Source organism: Puma concolor, chromosome B3 (assembly GCF_028749965.1).
Source record: "Puma concolor isolate L17-30 chromosome B3, mPumCon1.1.hap2, whole genome shotgun sequence".
Taxonomy (NCBI): Eukaryota; Metazoa; Chordata; class Mammalia; order Carnivora; family Felidae; genus Puma; species Puma concolor.
The window spans coordinates 121,219,939-121,245,804 of record NC_141672.1 but is presented as its reverse complement, the minus strand read 5'-3'; the positions used below and the strand labels follow the sequence as shown (position 1 = coordinate 121,245,804).

Sequence of the window (25,866 nt, the reverse complement as noted above, 5' to 3'; positions counted from 1 at the left end):
ATTAGAGATATCTAAACTACCCTCTCAGTAATAGAACTAGTAGAAAGAAAACCAGCAATAATAAAGTACTGAAGATCATGACCTCAACCAAAAGTACGAAATCAACATTTTACACATTGATCACCAAACTACAGCAGAAGTCATTCTTTTTAAAGTATACACTGAATAGTCACCAAGATAGACCACATCTTGGGTCATAAAACAAACCTTAACAAATTTAAATGAGCTGAAATCAATGATACTAAGTATATATGGCCTGTCTATATGGCATAAAATCAGAAATCAATTAACAGAAAGATAACAAGACAATGTCAAAAGACTGGGAAATTAACACATTTCAAAGTAATGCACAGGTTAAAATAGTCTCCAGGGAAATTTAAAAATATTTTGAATCAAATGAAAACACATCGAAATTTGTGGGGTGCAGTTAAAACAGTCCTTACAGGGAAATTTATAATATTAAATGCTTATGTTTACAAAAAAAAAAAAAACAAAAAAACAAGGTCTGAAGTCAACAATCTAAACTTCCACCGTAAGAAACTAGAAAGAGAAAAGCAAAATAAACCCAAGGCAAGCAGAAAGAGGTGAAAAATGAAGAGCAGAAATCAATAAAACTGAAAAGAGAAAAACAGAAAAATAAATCAATGAAACTAAGAGTTGATTTGTTGAAAAGATAAATAAAATTGATAAACTATGCACAAGACTGTTGGGAAAAGAAAAACAGAGAAAAGACAGTAATTACAAGTATCAGGAATGAAAGAAGGGTATCTCTAGAGCCAGTACAGATATTAAAAGGATAAGGGAATACTACATCAACTCTAAATACACAAATTCAACAACTTAGAGGATATACACCAGTTCCTCAAAGACCACAAACTACCAAAATTCACCCAAGAAGAACTGGGTAAGCTAAATAGTGTGATAACTATTCAAGAAATTTAGTTCAGAGTTTAAAGCCTTCCAAACTAGAAATGTCAAGACCTAGAAGGTTTCGACGGAGAATTCAACTAAATATTTACAGAAGAAATTTATACCAATTCTACAATCTCTTCCAGAAAATGGGAGGAGGAACATTTCCCAGCTCATTTACCAAAACCGGACAAACAAAAGTACAGTTGACCCTTGAACAACACGGGGGGCAGGGGTGCCAACTCCCTGCCAGTTGAAAATTTGCATATAACTTTTTGACTCCTCAAAAAAATTATCTATTAATAACTTCTATTAGTAGATAGCCTACTGTTGACCAGAAGCTTTACTGATAATATAGTCAATTAACACATGTTTTGTATGTTATATGTATCATATACTACATCCTTACAATAAAGTAAGCTACAGAAAAAAAAAATATTAGGAAAATGATAAGGAAGAGAAAATGCATTTACAGTACAATGCTGTAAACTATCTGCATAGGAGCAGACTCACACAGTTCAAACCCATGTTGTTCAAGGGTCAATCATACAAAAAATAACAGATATAAATGAATATCCCTCATGAACATAGATGTAAAATTCTCAATAGAATATTAGTAAACTGAATCCAGCAATACATATAAAGAATAATACACCAAAACCAAGAGGAGTTTATCCCAGGAATACAATGCTGGTTCAATATTTGTAAATCAATCAATGTAACCCCCCAATAGAAATAAGAATCACTTGATACTATCAATTGATGTATAGGCAATGATATCCACTCTCTTCACCCGTATTTGATACTGTACTATAAGTCCTAGTTAATGCAATAAGGCAAGAAATATTGGAAAAAAAAAAAAACTGTTCCTATTCAAAAACAACATGACTGCCTTCAAGAAAATCCCAAGAAACATTCTACAAGCACTGCCTAGTGAATTTAGCAAGGTCACAGGAGACAAAGCCAACACGCAAAAATGTAATATATAGTATCATCTACATATTTTCTACATAACAGACATAATGTAGAAGACATACTATATAATATCAACATACAGTTGGAAAGCAAAAAAAATTTAAAACATTTACAATAGCTCCAGAAGAAGTAAATACTTAGGTACAAACTAACAAAATATGTATAGGAAATGTATGCAGAAAAGTACACAATCCTGATGAAAGAAATAAAACACTACCTAAATAAATGGAGATATTATACGTTCATGAATTGAAAGACAAAATATAGTAATGACATTAATTCTCCCCAAACTGATCTATAGATTTAACAGAATACCAATCAAAAGCCCAGCAAGTTTTTTGTAGATATTAGAGAAGCTGATTCTAAAATTTACATATAAAGCAAAAAAACTAGGATAAATAAAACAATTATGAAAAGGAACAATAAAGTTGGAAGAGTCAATTTTAATACTCAGTACTTAGCCACTGTCTTAAAACCAATTCTAATACTATAAAGCCACAGTAAGCAAACAGTGCGGCATTAGCAAAGGGATAGACACATATCAATGCAACAACTGGAAAGTCCAGGAATAATCACATACAAATTAAGTCAATTCATTTTTTACAAAGTACAAAAGCAATTCAATAGGAAAAAATAGTATTAGAAAAACTGGATATCCATGTGCAAAAATAAAAAATAACTTCAACCCAAACCTTGTACTTTATACAAAAATTTACTCAAAATGGACTAATGGTCTAATAATACAATGAAAAACTATAAAACTATTAGAAGAAAACATAGGAGAAAATCTTCATTACCAGACAACAGGCAAAAAAATTCTTAGACATGAGATCAAAAGCACAATCCATAAAAGAAAAAATTATAAAATACACTATTAAGAGAGTAAAAAACCAAGGTACAGACTGAGAGAAAATATTTACAAATCATGTATCTGAGAAAGGACCCGTAATGAGAATACAAACCATAAAAAAATTCTCAAAACTAAACAAAAAGAAAACAACCTAATTAACCAATTAACAAAAATTATAAACAGAAACTTCATCAAACAGGATGTAAGGATGACATGAAAGGGTATTTAACATTACGTGCCATTAAGGAAATGCAAAACAAAACCAAGATGAGCTCCTACTACATAATTATAAGAATAGTTAAAATTAAAAGTTCTGGTAATACCAAGTGCTGACAAGGATACAGAACAACAGGCACTAACACACAGTGCTGGAGGGAAGGCAAAATAATAAAGCCACTGTGAAAAAAAACTTGGCAGTTTTGCATGAAGTGAAACATACACTTAGTATATAGCCCAACAGTCATACATCTCTAGGATACATCTCTATCCTAGAGAAATGGAAACTATATTCATGCAAAATTTGTACAGAAATGTTCATAGCAGATTATAATTACCAAAAAAAAAATAATAAAAACAACCAAAATGAATAAACACTGTGGTACAAACCATGGAATATTACTCTAATACAAAGAACTATTGGCACACACTTTGGATGAATCTTAAAGATATAACTAGTGAGTAAATAAAGCCAATTTCAAAATGTTATATTACATATAATTCCATTTATATGACAATTCTCAAAAAGGCAAAACTACAGTGATGGACAACAGATGAGTGGTTGCCAGGGATTAGGGGTTGGGGAAATGTGTGACACAAGGGAACAACACAAGGGAGTTTTTCTAAGGACAATGAAACTGTTCTGAATCGTAATCACAATGATGGTTACATGAATCTATATATGTCTTTAAAACTTATTGAACTGAACATCTAAAAGGAATAAATTGCACCACAGTACTTTTAAAAATAAAAATTGTTTAAATGGTTTTCCCTAAAATTACAGTAAAATTTCAATTAAGTTCAACAAACATGTATTTACCACCCAGCACATCAAAGTACCATGGTAAACACTTTTATACAAAAGTAAAAGATACCTTCTATAGCCCTAAAAAACTTCTAGAAAATATATATCACATACATAACTAATCAATACAAATCAGGCTTTGGCAAGGTCCTGAGTGACTTATCAAGGACCAGGGAAGACAGCTGGAAGAGAGTCTGGAAGAAGCATTTTCAGGCAATGAGCTAGGTCCTGAAAGCTGGAGCAGGACATGGCCTTGGGCCAGTTAAGACATGAGGAAATGTATTAAGGATAGGGGGAAAACAGTTTGCATCTGCAGTAGATAACCCTCTATCTTGACCTGAGAAACTAAACACTAATTTAAATAAGTGATTTATTTAGCTCCTTATTTTAACCTAATAACACGGGAAGTATGAGAACAAAGTAGTATCTTAAGAAACAAGATACATCTAATTTTAGAAATGATACCCCAAAAAGCAGGATATTAAAGGGGGGGGGGGACAGCTAACGAAAAATGAAAATAAACCAATGTATACTACATAGTTTGGCATCTAGCCAAACAATATTATCCTTTTTAAGCTTTACAAACGACCTTTCATGGAGACAGGCCTTGTTGTCTCTCATTCACATATGTAGAAACTGTGCTTCCCAGAGTAGGTCCTAGCCAGGGAAACAGAGCTGGGGCTAGAACACAGTGTTGGCTCTAACTGCTAGGCCCTGGGTTTCCACTGTGGGGTCCACTGACAGAGCCAGGGGCCAACTCTAGCCCAAGTCCAATTTGTGTTTGACCCAAAGGCTAAGAAAAGATTTTACTTTTTGTTTTTAGAGAAAGAAAGAGGGTAGGGGAGAGGGCCAGAGGTCAGAGAGAGAGAGAGAGAGAGAGAGAGAGAGAGAGAGAGAGAGAATCTCAAGCAGGCTCCATGCTCAGGGTAACACAGGGCTCGATCCCATGACCCTGGAATCATGATCTGAGCCAAAACCAAGAGTCAGACACTCAACTGACTAAGCCACCTAGGCACCCCATGATTTTATGTTTTTAAATGACTGAAAAATAATCAAAAGAATAATAATATTTTGTGATATTAACATTATATGAACTTCACATTTTGGTCTGTTAATAAAGTTTTATTGGCACATAGCCACATCCATTTGCTTAGTTTTGCCTTTGGCTGCTTTGGTACAACAGCTGCAGGGTCTCATACTTACCTCATAGTTATGGTCCACAAGGCTTAAAATATTTACTATCTGACCCTTTACAGAAAATTTGCCAACGTGTGACCTATACCATTCTACAAATTTTACAAATAAGAATACAAAATGATCATTTTAAACTGGGTATACTGGTCATATAATCTCTTGTCCAGGATGAAAAGCTTTGACAGTCACCAGGAAGCAGACAAGAAGTATCACTAAGCATACCTCAAGTTTTATTCTCAGGGGCATAAATGAGAACATTTACAACAGCAAAGGCAGAATGAAGTCACTAGAGGTTAAGAAAACAACAGAGAAGAATAATTGAAACAATAAAAATTAGCATGACCAGTTCAGAGACAACATCACATTCCCTTCAGTATTTGTCTGCTCTCCTTTTTATGGATGCAGGGTTAAAAGTTTACAGAGAGAAAATAAACAGAACACAAACTGCCCAAACACATCACAAATCATGGAAAGCTGGGAAGAAGGAGAAATTGGAGAAGCTGACTTTCCAAGACCATATACCTGAGAGGCCACTGACGGGGGAGACCTCTGCCACCTGGTCCCTGAAAATGGAATTAGGGGAGTGCCTGGGTGGCTCAGTCGGTTAAGCGTCTGACTTCGGCTCAGGTCATGATCTCATGGTTAGTGGGGTCAGCTATGTGCTGACCACTCAGAGCCTGGAGACTTCTGTGGATTCTGTGTCTCCCTCTCTCTCTGCCCCTCCCCTGCTCACGTGTGTGCTCTCTCTCTCAAAAAAAAAAAAAAAAAAAAAAAAAAAGGATTTTTTTAAAAGAGTAAAAAAAAAAAAAGAAAGTGGAACTAGGACTGGATGACCTCAGGACTTTAAGACATTCCTGTCCAGTTACAGTGAGGAAGTTTTTACAAACCATCCAAAGTGATTTCCATTCAAGTTGCTATATCCAGGACCTACAGAAGGATGAGTGCCAAGGTGTGAAGGCTTGGCACCCAGGGGCAGCAGCAGCCTAGAGTCAGAAAGCACTTCTGTGGGGGACACAGCAGGAGGGGTATACCTGTAACAGTCTTGGGCCACCATCAGGAAAATCAGCATTTCACCATCTGAGAAGGTTCACTTGGGTTTTGTTTTTACCTTAATCACTAACTTTAAGAAATCTTGTTCACTATCGATTGCTTCTGAAAAATAGATTGCAGGAGGGGCGCCTGGGTGGCTCAGTCAGTTAAGCATCCGACTCTTGATTTCCACACAGGTAATGAGATCTCATGGTTCATGAGATCAAGCCCCACAACAGTCTCTGCGCTGACAGACTGGTGCCTGCTTGGGATTCTGTCTCCGTCTGTCTCTGCCCCTCTCCCGTTCTCTCTCTCTCAAAAAATAAACTATAGATAGATAGATAGATAGATAGATAGATAGATAGATAGACAGACTGATTGACTGTAGGAGAAAACGATGGGTAACTAAGCACATTAGTGAGGGTTCTCCACAGAAAGAGAACCAAAAGAATGTATAGGAGAGGGAGAGAAAGGGAAAGAGGGAGGCAGAAGCTATTTATTTTAAGGAACTGGCTCATACAATTATAGAAGTGCAAGCCCCAAATCTGCAGGGCAGGCTGGCAGACTGGAGACACAGGAACCAGTTATGTTAGTTTGTATCCAAAGGAAATGTGGAGGCAGAATTCATTCTTGCTGAAGGTCAGTCTTTTTTCTATTCATGCTCTTCAACTGCTTGGGATAAAGCCCACCCACATTATAGGGTAATCTGCTTTACTCAAAGTCCATCAATTTACATGTGAATCTCATCCAAAAAACACCTTCACAGAAATATCCAGAATAGTATTTGACCAAACATCTGGGCAACATGGCCCAGCAAGGTTGATACATAATTTAACCATGACACTAAGGGTCCCAACTAATCAAATACTAGTTAAAAAAAGATACTGTATTATGTATTTGTATGACACTGAAATTTTTTTCTTCTTACAAAGAAGTACAGTTTTAAGAGAGATTAGACGTGACAACTTTCTAATAGAACATAAACACATGGAGGGGCTCTGGGTGGGGGGAATGGGCTAAATGGGTAAGGGGCATTAAGGAAGACACTTGCTGGGATGAGCATTGGATGTTATACACAGGGGATGAATCACTGGAATCTACTCCTGAAATCATTACAGCACTGTATGCTAATTTGGATGTAAATTAAAAATAAATAAATAAATAAATAAATAAATAAATAAATAAATAAATAAAACACAAACACAGAAGTGGTCATTCAAATTTCCCTTGATATTCTTTTGCATTATTAAAAAAATTTTTTAATGTTTATTTATTTTTGAGAGAGAGAGAGAGACAAGAGCACGAGCGGGGGAGGAGCAGAGAGAGAGGGAGACACAGAATCTGAAACAGGCTCCAGGCTCTGAGCTGTCAGCACAGAGCCCGACAAGGGGCTCGAACGCACAAACCATGAGATCATGACCCAAGCCGAAGCCGGACACTCAACTGACTGAGCCACCCAGGTGCCCCAATATTCTTTTGCATTATAAAGATACAGTGCAACTATCTCTTATGTCTAGCTCATTATTAGTAATGTAATACATGTAACATGGCACCCTTACAATTTAAAGAGTTCAGAATAAATAAAAAGATACCTATGTCCATTTAACAGGAAAATTTCATTCTCCAGTAAAAAAAATGATCAAACCAATAACTGGATTTTAAAAGATGGAGAAATAAAATTAAGGAAGAATACTCAGAAGGATGGATAGCAGAGTAAAAAAGCTCAAAGCATTCACTTGAATGATACATAAAAGGTCACTTATCTTCTGTGTCCCATCCTTCTTAGGGGAATTTGTACACCCCTCTTCGGCCTGAAGCTGAAAGTACTCACTAATTCACAACACAGATTACTTATTTATGGGATCCCTCCTGTGTGCCAGCACTCTGCTTGGTGGTGGGGGTACATACCATGGTGAAAAAACAGAGCTTGTCCCCACGGGTCATAGCCATTATAGAGTTGTTACAGGCAGGGTGAGGAATGTAAATGTGAAGGCATAGCAGGGTGAGGGGATGTGAACAAGGCATAAGGCCTTGGCACCTGATCTCAGGGACCCTCCCTGGAAGCTTCTTGAACCACCCTATTACATTTTCTTCATATGTTTGCTTTCTGCTACCCCTTTGTTTTGTATTGGTTGTCCCAAAGAAAAAAATCTCTACTACTAAATAAGTAGCACTTTTCCACATAGAATTCAAATTCACATATTATCTGCCTTGGTTTACAAAATCTATAAAAATGTGTCAGAATTTACCAAGTTGATCAAGAAACAAAGGTGTGAGCCCTTTACTACTAGACTGGGTCTCCTCTCTGTAACCACTTCTCCATGCCAGCTGGGAAAAGTCAGAGCATAGACATTCCCCTCTAGAGCCCAGGTCAGATTCCTGTGGAAACTGTTTGATACCATCTTCGCAGGATCAGACTCAAAATTCTGAACTAAAAATTGTCAAGGTGTTTTTACATCCCAATGGTCTTTGGCACTTTCCAGATGACCAGAATAACAAACATGGGCTCCCACATCACAGAATTCATGATGAAATGCTCACAAGCAAAAGGAAGGCCGAACATAAAATTAAGTAGAGTTGGGATGTTCCTTATTTCTTTATTAGCTCACTACTATCATTAGAGTTTCCCTGTGCTCTAGGCCCACAATATGGGAAGAGCTAGCAAATCAAAAAGAGAAAATTAAGGTGCCTAATTTCATACAAGTAGCATGTTATATGAACAAACACTCTGTAGTTCCCAGGACAGTGAGAGACCCTAGAGGCATCCATGCCTCGCTGCCCTTGCTATGTTCTAACCCCCAGGGTGGACAACAAACAAATCCTCACACACAGCCACGAAGCCCATCACACCAAGAATTTTACTCCTGTCCATTCTGATACTGTTGCTAAGTATAATCAATTAACCAGAGCTTTATGTCTTATCTGCTTCCTTCCAAAGGTGAAGGCCAGAAATGGTTCTTCAATAAACAAGAACACAGAGCCTCAGTGGAACTACTAATCCTGTAGGGAACAGACTCCAGCAGAAGCTGACATCACCCCTGCCAGTAGACACCAGGCAGACTCCCAGAGGTGGGTTACGCTTTCCATAAAGGACTCGAGATCCAAAGCAACAAGAACTAATTATGGAGAACAGAATAAGTTTATGAGGGAAATCTAATTGTGGTCATTTGCTTTGGAATATGGTTGGTTTTCTTTAATATTCTTATTTCCTAAGCAGCACGTGAGGAGGTTCTTTTCCTTACCTCTGCGTCTCTAACTCCCAAAGCAATAGACTGTGCCTTAAAAGCAAACATGACATACTCTTTGAAAAGCAAGCATCATCCTTGGGACTTTGGAAACATGTTAGCAATGCAAATTCCCAGGCCCCATCCCAACTCTAAGAAATTCGAGACTCTGGAGGAAGGGCCAGCCATGGGTGTCTAACCAAGCCCTCCAGGTTATTCTAATGAGCAACAGAGGTTGAGACTCCTTGGGCTAGGGAATCAGGATTTAATTCTTTGAGTTCCCACCGCAGGAGGACAGAGTCTTCTTTAATTTTCCTAATATTCATGGCCCTCTGTGCAGTGGCTTTCAAACTTCAAAGTATAAACATGTCACCCAGGGAATGTGTCCACTGCATCAACAAGCATACTTCCCAGTACTTAGATGCAGCAGGGCACCTAAAAGAGTACATTTCACTACAGTCTGGCACAACACACTTCTGCTGCTTCCTGCTCACTGCTCCCTGTCGCCCCTGCACATCCACTGCCAGTCCTGCCTTCCACAGTCCTCCACCTGGAGACCAGTGCCCACTTCTCCTACATAACCTCACATACCACCATCCCTCAAACCCAGACCAGGTCTCCATAACTGTTGCTCAAACTTCAGCCAACACTACCCCTGAACTGCTCACACCCTTTTTTTGCCCAAATAATCATGAATTATTGTGGGAGAAGGCCCACATTTAATGTTTTACAACTCCAAAGAAAAGTTATAAAACAGCAGGAAAGCTGCCAATCAGCATAGGATATAATGGAAACATTCATGTTCAAGTAAATAATCTCTGAGCTCTTAAAAACACATAAAGAGTACTGACTAGACACCCACATACACACACTCAAAACAATTATCACACTTATACACAACATGAACTCATCAGCTCCATGGAACTACAAGCAGTTGATCCTGGTGTCAATAAATAATATCTGTAGTATAAAAGAAATAGCGAAACTTTCTCAAGAGGCCTCGCTTCAATTTCCAGCTCTTCCCCTGTTATTTGTGCAAACTGTGGCTTCCGTTTGTTGGTAAAGTTGAAGATAAAAGGAAATAATGAGAAAATACTTTCAAGAAAAAATATAGCAGCTAAGCAAAGTACTGGTTAATATTTCTACTACCTGCATAGACGAAAAAGGTTTACAATAAATTAAAGAGCTCATGCTTAAATTCTTCATACAAGGCCAGCCCTAAGCAAATATAAAAAATAAGCTTAGCATATCTTTTAGTAGCCTCTTAACTTTCTTGTTTTAATATCCTATTCCCTCCTCTACTTTCCCTCAAAATAATAAATACAAACAACCCCACATAGGGTGTTAATTAGAAACATTCACTTGAAAAAGTATGAGACCATAATCCAGCCTGTCTTTTGTGGGGGAATATCCCCAAAAATTAACAAAAAAATTGTACTATATGGGAGGCAGCTTTCTTTCCTCAACAGTAGGACTAGCAAGTTCTACATCTGATTGCAAAAGAAAGTAATAAAGTTTATTCCAGGGAAAATAGAAATTATTAGAAGCCACTATTTCCCAGAAATAAGCCATGAAAGAATCAAACCTGACAACAATAAAAACCTATCCTAGCATGGCTGTTTGTGGAACAAAGAAACTGATCCTTTCCCAAAGAAAGTAATCTTTGAAAATACAACAAGGAATACTGTGTATCTAAAGAACTTCTACTCTAATCTGTATTTTCCTCATAATCAGCTACAATACCATCAACATACATAGTCTTTTTTTTTTTTCAATTTTTTTAATGTTTATTTATTTTTGACAGAGAAAGAGACAGAGCATGAGCAGGGGAGGGGTAGAGAGAGAGGGAGACACAGAATCGAAAGCAGGCTCCAGGCTCTGAGCTGCCAGCACAGAGCCCGATGCAGGGCTCAAACCCACAGACCGCGAGATCATGACCTGAGCCGAAGTCAGACGCTCAACCGACTGAGCCACCCAGGTGCCCCATACATAGTCTTCTAAATGGAATTTGGTATAGATATAAACCTATCCGTGAAAAAAGTATTTTCTAACAATAAAAAGCACACATCAGGCCACACCTAAAATAGAAACTTTTACTGAATACCAAAAAAATGATCCCCCAAAAAACTATTCAATTGGGACCTACATTAAAAAAAAAATATGCTTTGCTTTCTAACCATATGACTTTCAAAAGAAGAAAACATATTCATCAAATATAATCAGAAATATACTTTGAATTTTTCCAAGTAAATAGTTTTTCCAGAGCATCTTTTAGAATGAGTGTTTCATAAAAAAAAATTGGGGGAAATATTGTTTAATTCATTAACAAATACTGGAGGGGTGGGAAGAAGAGATGGGAAACTTTTTTTTAAACGTAATGAACCACTGAAACTATTAATAAATTACAGAGTGAAAGAGGACAGACACAAAAGAACAAACTACTACATCATTCCATTTACATGAAGTTCTAGAACAGGCAAAACTAATCAACAGAAAGAAAGATCAGACCCATGTCTGCATCTAGAAAGTGGGGTCTGGGAGGGGCCAGGAAGGGGCACAAGGGAATTTTCTAAGTGGGAAGTAATGTTGAGAGAGGTTTAGATTACACAAGTTACATGTGTCAAAACTTGTGGAATAATAAAACATATGCATTTCATTATGCATATATTTTACTGAAAGAAAAAGCTAAACTGAACTCAATCAAGTAAATGATATGCATGAAGTAAGGGAGTCAGGTAAGATGCACCAATGAACAGAAGAATGGAGATCCACAGACCCCTGAGATAAACAAGTAAAGAGAAACACTTGTGGTAGGATCTGTGGGGTTTGCAACTGCTCACTATGTAGATATGTCAGTTGTTCTGGGTGTATGGAAATTTTCACAATGAAATGCCAGGAAAAAAAGAAAATTCTAGCTGTTGTAACCAAAAAAATATACCAATGTTTTCCAGTGTATTTTCAAATGGACACTATCTCAATTCATTCTACAAAGAGGGTAAGAACTACTTTCCAAAGTAATATTTTTATCCATCTTGATGGCTTTCAAATAATGGGACTAAAAAACTTCAGCAACTTTAGCAGTAGATCTCAAGTGGGTTTTTGAGATTCTACAGGTCTGGGGTGGGTACAGGCATCTATTTCTTTTTAAAGACTCAAAAGTTTCTGAGCCATAGCCAAGGTCGAGAACAACTAAATTACGGAGTCTTGTTGACTTTTCATAACAACAGGCCTAAACAAGTGTTTGCTGGTATTTCTCTGCAAAAAATACAAGATACAATGAAATAAGGGGCCAAGTCCAGTCCACAGGCCAAAGGCTTACAAAAAGTATTTTATATATTCCCATAGAAGAGTCAGATAGGAAAAATTTCAGGAGTAATTGTATCTCCTCACTCTTATAATAATTACTATTTATAGTTTGACAAGGCAAGATATATTGTAAAACTTAAAAGAAGAAATATTAACCGGGGAAGGACAGCAGAGCAAGGTAGCTTTGCAATGAAAAGACCTTCATTTACAAAGAACAATGAAATCCAGGTAGCTCATAATTAACTGTAATTTAGACAACAATCACCAAAGAGAAAACAAAATTTCAGAGTTATGTTCAGGTACTCATATTCCCATTGCACATTCCAAAATTTCTATAAACTACAATTTATAAAGGTCTTTACAAAATGAAAACTACTAGTGAAAGGTCCTTACCTTTTCTAGAAGGAAGCTCTCCATTCTGGTTTAATTCTGTCCCAGTATATACAATTTCTCCATCTTTAACCATTTCATTCCACAGGCCACAGAGCCCATCTCGTGTGAAAGCAAGCTGGTAACGATAAATAATAAACTTACAGAATGATCATACTCACAATGCAATTCTTAAAGAATTAGATGATTTTTTAAAAATTTTCATTTCCTCTTTTTTATTCAATCATCAACATTTAATAAAAATCATCCCAAAAAATATAGTTAAGTGAAAAAGGCACAGTGCATAACAGTATACATACCATGCTAACTTTTGCATAAGACACAAGAAAAAAGACACATACATACGCACTCTGGAAAGATAAACCAGAAACAAATAATAATAATTATCTACAGGGAGACAAGGAGAGGAACATGGGCAGTAGAGATGAATGAAAGATTTTGAATAAACTTTATATATTTTTACTTCTAAAACAGAGCAATGATTTTGATCTTCAAAAATTAAAATTCAACATAAAAAGGCAAAATCTACAACTGGTAACAAGCAAATTAACCTACGTTTATCACAAAGAAAAGCATCTCAGGGGCCTTTTCAATTATACATCATTAGTCAAATACACTCTAAGGGAAAAAATATCTTAAACTTTACTCATTGGTCTTATCAATAATCATAATATTGACTTTAATTAAAATCTTAAAACTACCTCATATATATTGTATGATACAGCAGTGTTAACATAATAAAACATGTTTACAGCAGTTATGTTAGTGTTACTAGATATGAATGTTTTAAGTATAAAAGAAATAAAATCAAGGACATTTTTAAGAACAAACTGAACTGGAAATCTCAATATGAATTTATATTTGAATATATGTGCTTCGTTTTGGAAAGGACCTAGAATCAATGATACTCTGAGAGCAATAAGTACTCCCAGCACCCACGTATCAGTTTTTAAATCTCACTTCCCACTGAACAAAATCTGGGCTCTTAGGAAAAATTCAAGGGTCAGGGCAACAAGATGAGCCTGGAATATTTTGTGTTTGCACCAAAAAAGCTGGTTAAGGACTTATGGGGAATCCACTGACCAAATTTAAAACAATTTTGAGCATCAAAATACATAACTGCAGTGGACTGCAAAAGTAAATAAAAACACGAGTCCATGGTAATATTCAAAGAAAAAAAACAAAAATAACTCTCACTTGTCAGTACTTAGGAGTCAGAAAAGGCTTCCCAGAGCAAGCAGCCAATGAGGGACAGGGGTGGACACCCAGAGAAGGCACCCATTGAAAACAGAAGCCCTCATATCATACACACAAGACACTTTACACTAAAACAGACACATCTGTTTGGCCATCTTTTTTTATTATTATTATTTTTAATGTTTATTTATTTTTTGAGAGAGAGAGACAGTGTGAGCAGGGTAGGGGCAGGGAGAGAGAGAGGGAGACACAGACTCTGAAGCAGGCCCCAAGCTCCAAGCTGTCAGCACAGAGACTGATGCAGGGCTCCAATTCACAAGCTGTGAGATCAGGACCTGAGCTGAAGTCAGATGCTTAACTGACTGAGCCACCCAGGCGTCCCTGTTTGGCCATCTTTTAAAGAAAAGCCAGGGCCTTTTTTTTTTTTTTTTTTTACAAGTCCACTAACTCATTCCTTGTCATCATTCCAGCATGCACCACCCTCATGAAGCATCCACTATTTCCAGTCTCCAATTCTTTAAATGGAGCAAGAATTAAAGGGCACTTTGTGAGCAATCTCAGATTAGAATTCTTCCAGATTTTCAAGACCTTTTCCCCAATCCTTTAGAGTTCTCTTTTACCTAACCTGTATAAATAATATTTTCAGCATCTCACTTTTACCCAAAGCATGTGTGGTAAGCAAAAGTCTAAGCCCTCAAGATCCTCTTCCCCTAGTACATACATACCCTGTGTAATCCCCTCTGAGTTTGGGTGGGTACCCATGAATAAGATGGGACATCACACCTGTGACCAGGTTTTGTTTCCATCTATGGCAAACATGAAGGAACTTCTCACATATAATTAAAGTCCCACAACTGTTGATTTCTAGTTAATAAAAAAGAAGATTACCCTAGAGGCCCTACTTGATCAGGTGTAAGCCCTGAAGAGTGTGGGGCCATCCAGAAGAGACATTCTCTACAGCCATGAAGAGGCAAACTGCCATGAGCTGCCATGCAGACGGGCAGCATCTAGGAGCCCATGACTCAGTCCCCCAACTGCAACGAACTAAATTCTGACAAAGAGGACACCAATGAGAGCACACCATGGCCCACACCCTGATTTCATGCAGCCTATTAGACCCAAAGCAGAGGGCCCAACTAAGCTGTGGCCAGACTCCTAACCCACAGAAACTCAGAGAGAGAATAAACATGAGTTGTTTTAAGGTGCTAAATTTGTGGCCAGTGACTTGTTATACAGCAAGAGAAAACCAATTCAGCATCCAACTTAGTTTTCATAGAAGCAACAGCTTTCTTTCAGCCCTCATATTTTATTTGTTCACCTCACTAACAAGATAACTGCCATAAACACACTTAGAATGAAAATATATGACTCTTGGGACGCCTGGATGGCTTAGTCGGTGAAGCTTCCAACTTCAACTCAGGTCATGATCTCGCGGTGAGTTCGAGCCCTGAATCAGGCTCTGTGCTGACAGTCCAGAGCCTGGAGCTGCTTCACATTCTGTGTCTCCCTCTCTCTCTGCTCCTCCCCTGCTCACACTGTATCTCTCTCTCAAAAAAAATAAATACACATTTACAAAAATTAAAAGAAGAAAAAAAGATAAAAGTATCAACTGGCAAGGAGAAAAGGAAACTCCTTCCTAAAGAGTGAGCCACAAATATTCAGCGCCCCTGTTGTTTTAATAAGGGAAGGGAAAAGCCTGGCCCATCTACTCGTTTAGGTAAGAGGAGGGCAGCTAACACTGCCGGGGTTCAGTCCAGCTTCCACACAGCCACATAAGCCTGGGACGCAAACAGGAGCCAGATTAACCAGCCTCATGTGTGCCTCCAGCAGTTACACGGCATCTTTAGGTGGTCCAGGGAATAAATGATCATCATTTAAGGCGTAACTCACTATCAGTGCAATGGATAGAGACAGAAGAAGAAACTAGAAACAAAGAAAATAACTTTGGAGCCTTTTGCCAAGAGTCACCCCAAAAAAGGATGACAGCCTAAGCCAAGACAAGGAAAGTAAAGTACTTAAGACATTTCAGATCAAATGAGACAGATGAGACAAATGGAAAAAAAGGTAGGGATAGAATCAGAACAAGAGAGAACTAACTCAGTGTTAACCACGGAGATTTGCACTATGAACATGAACACCGAGATCCTCTCTCCATGCACACATGCATATACTTATATGCACACTCACAGACACACACACACACACACACACACACACACACACACACACACTGCAAATACAAATCCAGATGTTAACAGAGTGTTCAGGACTAGAGATCCAAATTTGAGAGTCATCAGCAAGTGGGATATAGAATCAGGACCTGGAGGAAATGCCAACGCCCAAGGAGAGAGAGTAACCAACATCCTCAACCCCAACTGCACACTGGGATTACCCACAAGGTGACTGCATCAATGTCTTTGGATGCAGTCCCAGTTGAATAACATTGGTGTTTAGAGCTTAGAGATACCAAGAAAAAAAAAAGAGAGACAGACAGACAGAGAGAGAGACAGAGAGAGAATGCACTTAAAAAGTAAGCCAAGGAAGGTCAGATAGAAACATAAAGTACATCTGTTTTAAGACATCAGGCAGCCAGGAATAGGAGGCCTGAGACCCAAGAGAGAAGTACAGCCCAAAGAACCTAAGTCTGCTTCCCCAAAAGGCACTTGCCAATTCTGTGAGGACTAAGCCAAGAGCTGAGCAGAGCTGCTGGGGGACAGGCTGCAGCCAGGGTCCTCATGGGGTAAAGGCCTAGTAAATAAACCTTGCTCTGAGCAAAACCTCGAAGGCCCACACACACGAGAAGCAGGGGTGAAGTGGGAGCAGATGGCATTCCTAGGGAAGAAGCCCAGTTTTGATTCATCTCAGTTCTCAACTTCTCTGCAGTGACCTGGGACTGCTAGTGCAACTGGACTGATAGATTCCCCCCCAGAGGAGGAAACTGTCACCCAGAGCCAGAGCCTCAAATCATCACAATAGTTTTTCATACACAATTATCTGGAACTCAAACAAAAATAATAATGGATAAGGCAAGATAATGTGACAGAAAAATGGAAAAAAAAAATGTATAGAAGACAATAGAAACAGACCAAGAGCAGATGCAAAAGATAGAAATATAGACACAGACTGTCCTAAAAAGGAGAGCCTGAGCAATAGATTAAGTCCTGACACTTTACTTGGCAAATGTCAGCCCAGGGCAGTGAGAGGCAGGGGAAAGGGGGACAAGGGAATACATGAAGCATAAGACACAGCACCTTACCACAGGGGTAAGCAAACTAAGGCCTAACCCACAGGCCAAATCTGGCCCACTACCTGATTTCATATGGCCCACAAACCAAAAATGGTTCTTACATTTTTCAATGGCTGAAAAATAGTCAAGGAAAATATTTTGTGACACATGAAAATTATGACAAACTTCAGTATCAATAAAGCTTTAATGGAACCCAGACATACTTGTTATATATTATGTGTGGCATGACAATGGCAGAGGTAAGTAGTTGTTACAAAGAACACACGGCTCACAGAAATATTTACCATCTAGCCCTTTACAGAAAAAGGCCCTACTCCACAGTGAATAGCAGATACAGCAGGTTGTTGACTAGGCACATTCACTAGGCATGTGGGGCTCTTCTACTAGGTTTGCAAAAAGAAACCATCAACAATCCAAGGAGGGAAGAAAAAAGAAATAAATTAAAATACTAGTTCCTTTATCTCTCCTTGTCAAGAGATGAATGTTCAGTCCATGGGGAGCTAGATCCTGCTCTCCCACCACCTTGTAGGCTGTGTCACTGGCTCCATGGTAGGCAGTTGGGAAGCCATAACCCACATGCTATTGGTGACATTATATCCAAGACTGCAGGAGAAGGGCAGCCCATGGGTATGCTGGGGTGCCAGCCCAGAGGGAAGGGAAGACGCAAAGAAACTATAAAGGAAGGAAAAAAAATGCCAAAACACTTGAAACTAAACATTTAAAATAGATGTATCTTACTAAATATAACTGCACTCAATAAAATCCATTTAAACAAAAACATGGAAATTCTAGAATCAAAAAAATACATTATCGATAATTAAGAACTCTGAATGAGATTAAAAGCAGATTAGGAAGGCCTATGCTGCTTCTGCCGCTGAAGGATTAACTTGTTTAGGAATTACCTCTCTGCTGTAATCAACTACAAAACCAGACAAAATACATCAAACAGCTGTTTTCAAACACTGGACAACAACAGCCCAGGGCTATGACCCCTGAGAAGGGCAACAAATGAAGCCCTACAAGTGCCCAAGCTTACTGCCTAGAAGCAGCTTCCAGGATGCAGCACAGGAAAGGGGAATCCAAATAGAGCCCAGAGGTCTTGCTGAATTGAGGCGACAGTTCAGCTATAAGTAGGTTAAAATGACAAGAATACAGGTGAAGGGGGAGCTGCAGAGAATGATCCCTAGAGATGGGCAGAGGGGACACTTTGAGTCTTGGGCTGAATACCAATAGTTGAAAAAATTATCAAGGCTAGGGAAAGAAGCTCTAGAAAGAAGTGGGCAGAATTCCCATGATTTCCAGTCTGAGAAAAGCCTATGTTTCTACCAAACAGAATGAAAAAAACACCCAACACACCGAGCATTAGGAAGAGTCCTAAGGAGGGTATTGCCTTAGTAAGGCAGATAAATTAGCACATGACTAGAGGCTGTGCTACATCAGCCTGAACAAACCTGAGAATCAAGCTTTAAAAAAGTTAAGTTGATCCCAACTAACCTACATGCATGCCAGACAAACTAATGCTCTTAAAAAAAAAAAAAAAAAAATTCAGCACAGAATAATACAATATTTATAATGTCCAGCATTCAATAAAAAAAATAAATAAAACAAAAGCCAGCACAGAATAACATAATACTTATAATGTCCTGGCATACAAAATGCTCCATAATCAAAGTAATCAATCAATGGAAACAACAGAAGCAATCAATAGAAATAAAGCTAGATGTGATAGAGATAATAGAATTAGCAGACAAGAACGTTAAAAGCATTATTATATAGATATGTCCATAGGCTCACAAATATGAAAATATGAACCTGATGACAAGTGAAATGGAAGATATAAAAAGGACCTGAATGGAACCCCAGATGAAATACAACACCTAAAGTGAAATTTTCGATGCGTATCATTAATAGATTAGATACTGGCAGAACAGTTATACTATAACGTACCATGTCTAAGCTTACAGCAATTACATAATATGCTCTCTCCCTTTTAAAACTCATTTATTCCAGGCTCCACACATAACCAAGAGTCTTCATGCCTGTCTATAGTCATTAAGTCATCTAAAGATCCTTCTCTACTAGCTTCCTCAGGAAGAGCTCATGGGAACAATATTCGTTCATTGATAAAGTTGTGCCTTTTTTAGCTGAAAAGTCAGTTTTACTAGAACATAACATCCTTGGCTCACATTTTCTTTTCTTAGAGGGTGCCATAAATGTGCTACTCAATCTTCTTCTGCAAAAAAGTCTTGTGGTCAATGTGTGATGGTAACCTTATTATATTCTCCTTATAAACATTATTAGTCTTTTCTAAGAACAGTTATTTTTTTTTAAAAAAAGACTAACAATATGTATAAAGCTCTGATAAAATTAATCCAAAATACAGAGAAAAAGACAACCAAATTCATCAATAAAAAAAAGTGAGGTACGCTACCTATCCTACAGACAAGAAATTAATCAAAAGATACCATTATGAATATTAAGTTACCTGTATTTACAAAATTCTTTTATTTCTACATCTCATCTGTCAACTGGAAAACCTGAGAATAGAATTTACCAAGATGATCACTTTTATGTTCTTTAAGGTACTGATATTTCCAAGCATAAAGTGACAGTATATACATGTAATAATTTTATGTTTATTTAATATTTAACTTATCTTTACTCATTTTAAATTGATGATTAGAAGAGACAAATGATTCGAGTTTAGTTATTAATATACTCAACAACTTTGATGGACCTCAAGGGCATTACACCATGAACAAAACCAATCTCAAAAGGTCACATTACCATATGACATTCTCAAAATGACAAAATTAAAAAGATGGAAGATGGACTAGTGATTGCCAGGGGTCAGAGATGGTGGGGTAAGGAGGGTGTGACTATACAGGAGCAAGAGGCAGATCTTTGTGGTATAATTACATGATTGGCAGAGAACTATATACACATTGTACCAATGTCAATTTCCTGGTTTTGATACTGTACTATAGTTATATAAGATGTAACCACTGGGGGAGTCTGGGTGAAGAGTATACAGTGACGTCTCCACTTTCTTTGCAACTTCCTATGAGTCTATAATTACTTCAAAATAAAAAGTTAAAAAAAAATTGCATCATACATATCTAATTTCATGCTCTACTTCAAAGAACCCAAAAATAGAAACTGTAAGGAGATTAATCTGAGTACAGATTATGCAAGAAAAGGATAATACCATTCTTGGACCATGCTCAAAGACATACCCTTAGCCTTACATCAAGACTAGCAAATAAATGTGCATATATGATTTAAGAATAAAAAGCTCTTGGAGCACCTGGGTGTCTCAGTCAGTTAGGCATCCAACTCTTGATATCAGCTCAGGTCATCATCTCCGGGTTCATAGGATGGAGCCCTGCATAGGGCTCTGCACTGACAGTGTAGAGCCTGCTTGAGATTCTCTCTCTCCCTCTTGCTTTCTCTACCCCTCCCCCTTTTGCTATCTCTTGAATCAAATTTAAGAAAAAAAAAAAAGAATAAAAAGGTTTTAAGGTATCATATACCTTTAAAAAAAACTATTTTTTATAGTTCCTTTGCTTAATTGACTTTTCAGTTCACTCAGAAACTACCAATCACATCAAACAGGACTTTTACTTTAAATATAAAAAATGGTAACGGTAGTGATTATGTAGATAACATCTCTTAGCTCTGTATTTTATTGACTCTTCAAGAGAGTTGTGAAGAACTGCCAATTCAAAGTACTCCACACAACAATGAGAAAAGAGTATTGAAGGGGCACCTGGCTAGCTCAGTTGGTTAAGCATCCAACTTCAGCTCAGGTCATGATCTCGTGGTTTGTGGGTTCAAGCTCTGCATCAGGCTCTGTACTGACAGCTTAGAGCCTGCAGCCTGCTTCAGATTTTGTGTGTGTGTCTCTCTCTCTGCCCCTCCCCTACTTGGGCTCTGTCTCTCAAAAATAAATAAAATGTTAAAAAAAAATTTTTTTTTTAATTCTAAAAGAAAAAAAAGAAGAGTATCAAAAACATAAAAAGCAGGAGTGCCTGGTGGCTCAGTCAGTTAAGTGTCCGACTTCGGCTCAGGTCATGATCTCGTGGTTAGTGAGTTCGGGCCTATGTCCGGCTCTGTGCTGACAGCTCAGAGCCTGGAGCCTGCTTCACATTCTATGTCTCCCTCTCTCTGCCCCTCCCCTGCTCACACTCTGTGTGTGTCTCCCTCTCAAAAATAAATAAACATTAAAAAAAAATTTTAAAGAAAACGCAAAAAGCATTATATATGTAAAAGCCAGATATACGCCTGCCATACAATTGTCACTCCATTAGGGGCAGCTCGTTGCAACATCCTAGGCCTGACACATTTAACAAGAAAGTCTAGGATCAGTGTCCATGCTTTTCATAATATACACATATTAAAAGTTTTCATAGCCTTTAAAAATTTTTCTTTTCTAAAGTTGCTAAAAACCTCAAGGACATTTCAAACAAAAATAGCTGTAGAAAATAGATTTGCTAAATCCTGTGGTTAAGAAACATGTTTCTACCCCACATAATATTAATTAACCAGTTATCAATTTTGTTCCCAATACAAAAGCTCCACCTAAGAAATGGGGCACTTCCCACTCCAGTTGGTAGAGAGGGTAAAACCTATCAGTACAAGGCTTGCATCTGCAATGTGTGTCTGCGGGAAGGATTCCAAAGAGTGAAACTATGTCTAAGTCATTTCTTAGGGTAAAATGACATTTATTCCTCACATATAATAAGCAATGCTTGAGAAACTATATATAACCAAGGTCCATGATCACCTTTTTCATGATATTAAGTGGCTTCAATACCTAAAACACATTTTCCCTCTGGTGCACTCTCCAAAACATAGATCTCTTCACTTACTCCTGGGATAAGTTTGGATGACTTTGACTAACATTTGAAATATCTATGAAGGGCCAAGCACCGTATGTTACATTAAATCAAAAGGAAAATAGTAAGCACTCTAAAGCATAAGCAGTGTTTCTTTTTAACCATATCTGCCTGAATCATCATAGGCACTAAACTCAGCATTAAACTGGTTTTAGATCAAGATGTTAAAACTCACATTAAGCAGTATTCAATAGTGATTAAAAAGAAAAGAAAAACTTCATGAGATAAAGTTCTTTACTTCAACAAGTTTTGCAAAATACAAAAACACTAATTTAAAAAACAAGCCTTAAAATCAGTTTCCCTGAATCTCAAGATTTCAGAAATAAGAAATTACTCATCTTACCTCCCACAACCCCACTTTTTAAAAAAATAACAAAAGAAAATGAACAGTAATTGCCAAATAAAAGGCAACGTTTAAACAATGACAAACCAAAAGAGTCACTACTATGCCAATTCATAACCCAATTCTTTGTGCTTTAATCTAACATTATACCATTAATAACAATCCCAAAATCCACAACATAGTTCTAAGCACCTGGCTCTCATACCTACTAGGCCTCAACACTTTTTTTTTAATGTTTATTTATTTATTTTTGAGAGAGAAGACAGCACGTGCATACGTGAGCGGGGAAAGGGCAGAGAGAGAGGGAAAGAACCCCAAGCAGCCTCTGTGCTGCCAGCACAGAGCCCAACACAAGGCTCAATCCCACAAACCATGAGATCATGACTTGAGACTCAACACTTAAGAAAAAAAAAAATTAAGAAAGGGCAATAACTGTTGGTGGGAATGCAAACTGGTGCAGCCACTCTGGAAAATAGCATGGAGATTTCTCAAAATGTTAAAAATAGAACTATCCTACAATCCAGCATTTGCACTAATAGGTATTTACCCAAAGTATACAAAAACAGATTCAAAGGGGTACATGCACCCCACTGTTTATAGCAGCATTATCAACAATAGTCACATTATGGAGACAACCCTAATGTCCCTGACTGATGAATACAGAATAGATAAAGAAAATGTGGTAGTGTATATATATGTATGTATACATCTATGTTATATGTGTGTGTGTGTATATATACACACACACAAATACATAATACACAATGGAATATTACTAAGCCATCATAAAGAAAGAAATCTTGCACAGTGACGTGGATCGAGGTAGAGTGTTATTATGTTAAGCAAAGTAAGTCAGAGAAAAACAAATACCATATGATTTCACTCATGTGGAGTTTAAAAAACAAAACAGATGAACATATGGGAAGGGGGAATAAAGAGAGAAAAAGAGAAACAAACCATTAAAGACTGTTACAGATAGAGAACTGAGGGGAGGAAGTCGGTGGGGGATGGGTTAGATGGGTGATGGGTACTAAGGAAGACATTTGTTATGATGAGCACTGGATGTTGTATGTAAGTGATGAATCACTGAATTCTACTCCTGAAACCTATGCTGCACTGTATGTTAACTAACTAGAATTTAAATAAAAATTTAAAAAAAAAAAAAAAGGAAGGGCAATAATACTTCAAGTATCTATGATCAAGTGCTTACAGAATATATGACTCTTGATAAACTGTGCAAGATCATACTGAAAAAGGTAGATTACTTGATAAATAGTTAAAACAGTTAACCTCAGGAAAGAGAAAGAAAACCCATATATACTACAAAATATTTCAGACACTTCTTTTTCCTGTTAATATGGAGTTAACAAAAGTAGTTTTTACAAACCATTTACAAAGAAAACTAGCTTGTGGCAAAAAAAAAAAAAAAAGTCTACAGAAACATTACTGCTATTATTTATTTGACAATGTCTGGACAAGCTTGCAATTACATTATTAAATCAAAACATTAGAAAGTCTAAGGCCAACATTTTGTTTCCACACATTCTTTATGTGAAAACCTGAGCACTTCCTATTAATACGACCAGTCACAAATACTAAACAAACAGCTCAAATGAACTCTTGTCTCTCCAGGAACACAAACACAGGGTCCTGTGAGTCTCTGCAGGACATAATAAATTACTACATGCCTCCTATCTGAACATCTCAAAAACTATCACTAAATATCACCAAGGTATACTTAATAACACAGACCTCTTAAAAATAGTAATAGGAAAAATGTTTGCATAATCAGATCTCGAGTTTCTTGCACTTACACATAACTTCAATTAAAATGTAGCCACAGTCTATAAAAACTGATACAATAAAGGTACATTTTAAATTATAGGAAATAAACCTGCTTCTCTACCATGGCGAGATCTGATCTGCATCCTCTTACTTGTCCCATATAAAGCTTTAAACAGAAAATTAAATATGGAGGCAGAAACACACTAAGAAAAAGGCATGTGGAAACCCCACCTGTATATCTGTTTTCAACCATTTGGAGTCAAGTCGAGTCTGGGCAGCCAAACAGAAAGAATCAGAGGGCATCTTTCCTCCAGCTTCCTCCCAGTTGTTAGTCCTGCAAGTAAAATAAAAATGTTGGAACACCCAAAGCTTTTCAGAATTGTACAAAGACCCTCCCACAAGGTTTAATGCGGGGGAAAAAAAAAAACAAAAACACAGAAAGATGGGAGAAGAGAACAGTTGGGGGAGGGGAAGGAAAGGAAAGGAAGAGAAAGATGGAGAGACAGGAAGGAGGAGGAGGAACGAAAAAGCCTACTTCCAATATAGGTAAAAGCCACACACGGAATTCGCCTGGTTTCTGTACTACGTCGTCAAGACATTGAGAATGGACGGTCACAGGAGACCAAATCACAATGTCATCCCCTTCCCTTAAATCCAAAAGGTAAACACAGGAAAGACAGGAAGCCCACATTTCAACGACAAATGACAGTAGCATGCATCTGCCTCTTTATTCCGTACCAGTAAGTGGTGCGTGAAACAAATTAATGAAAAGTCACGTCTGCAGAAAAATCCAAAAGAATAATCACTTTGAAATGGAAAGACAGCCCAAGACGCGCGCCGCGGGCGGTCCGCGCAGGCCCAGGTCCGGCAGCCGCGCCAACGCCCGCCGCGCCCTAGCTCGACCGTGCCCTGGGTCCCGACCCGCGCCGCCCCAGCGGCTCGCCGCCCTCGCCGCCCCCGGGGACGAGGACCTGACGCGCTAAGGCCCTGCCGCCACACTTCGGCGGCGTGCGGACACAGCCTCCAAGAAGCCGCTGTCTCCGCCGGCGCTGGTGATCCCTATGCCTCTTTCGACCGGAGGGGCGGGCCGACACGGGACTACCGCCCCCGCGCCCAGCCAATCACAGAGAGCCTACGAGGCAGGCCCAGCCAATGGAAAACAGGAGCCCACTCGCCCTTCCTCCCATCTCTCCTGCTTCCTTCAACCCTGTTCATCTTCCTCCTAGGGGTTCACCCCTTGCGGTCAGGGCCAACCGCAAGCGCCGGGGGGCGGGATTTCCGCTGCACGCACACACTCCTGTCCCCGGCTCAGCCCTGCGTTCCGAACCACCTGTGGGCGGGGCAGGACTTACGGAGATTGGGTTGCACCGAGCTACAAGGGTGTGTGCAGTGGGCACCTGTACAGGTGAGAACACAGCGCGGGAGGCTGTCTTGAGTCTGTAAGAGCCTCCTGCTGTCCCACTGAAAGCAACTAAAATCCTAGGCAGAATTCAAGGAG

At 38.3% G+C, this 25,866-nt stretch overlaps 1 protein-coding gene across 6 annotated transcripts in view; it reads right to left on the bottom strand.

Annotated features, from left to right (window-relative positions):
- The window catches only part of HERC2 (HECT and RLD domain containing E3 ubiquitin protein ligase 2), a 268,401-nt gene extending 242,928 nt beyond the window's left edge, over nucleotides 1-25,473 (bottom strand). For 3 of the 6 annotated variants that reach the window (XM_086711319.1, XM_086711322.1, XM_086711323.1), the window contains exons 1-3: nucleotides 25,107-25,453; nucleotides 24,600-24,702; nucleotides 12,902-13,016 (exon numbers count right to left, since the gene is read on the bottom strand). In XM_086711319.1, coding sequence (XP_086567445.1) covers nucleotides 12,902-13,016; nucleotides 24,600-24,671 — 187 coding nt within the window. In that variant the 5' untranslated portion in view covers nucleotides 24,672-24,702; nucleotides 25,107-25,453. Of the gene's footprint in view, nucleotides 1-12,901; nucleotides 13,017-19,827; nucleotides 19,880-24,599; nucleotides 24,703-25,106 lie in introns of those variants that run through there. The other 3 variants (XM_086711320.1, XM_086711321.1, XM_086711324.1) reach the window with 3 other exon arrangements.
- Nucleotides 25,474-25,866: the final 393 nt, after the last annotated feature.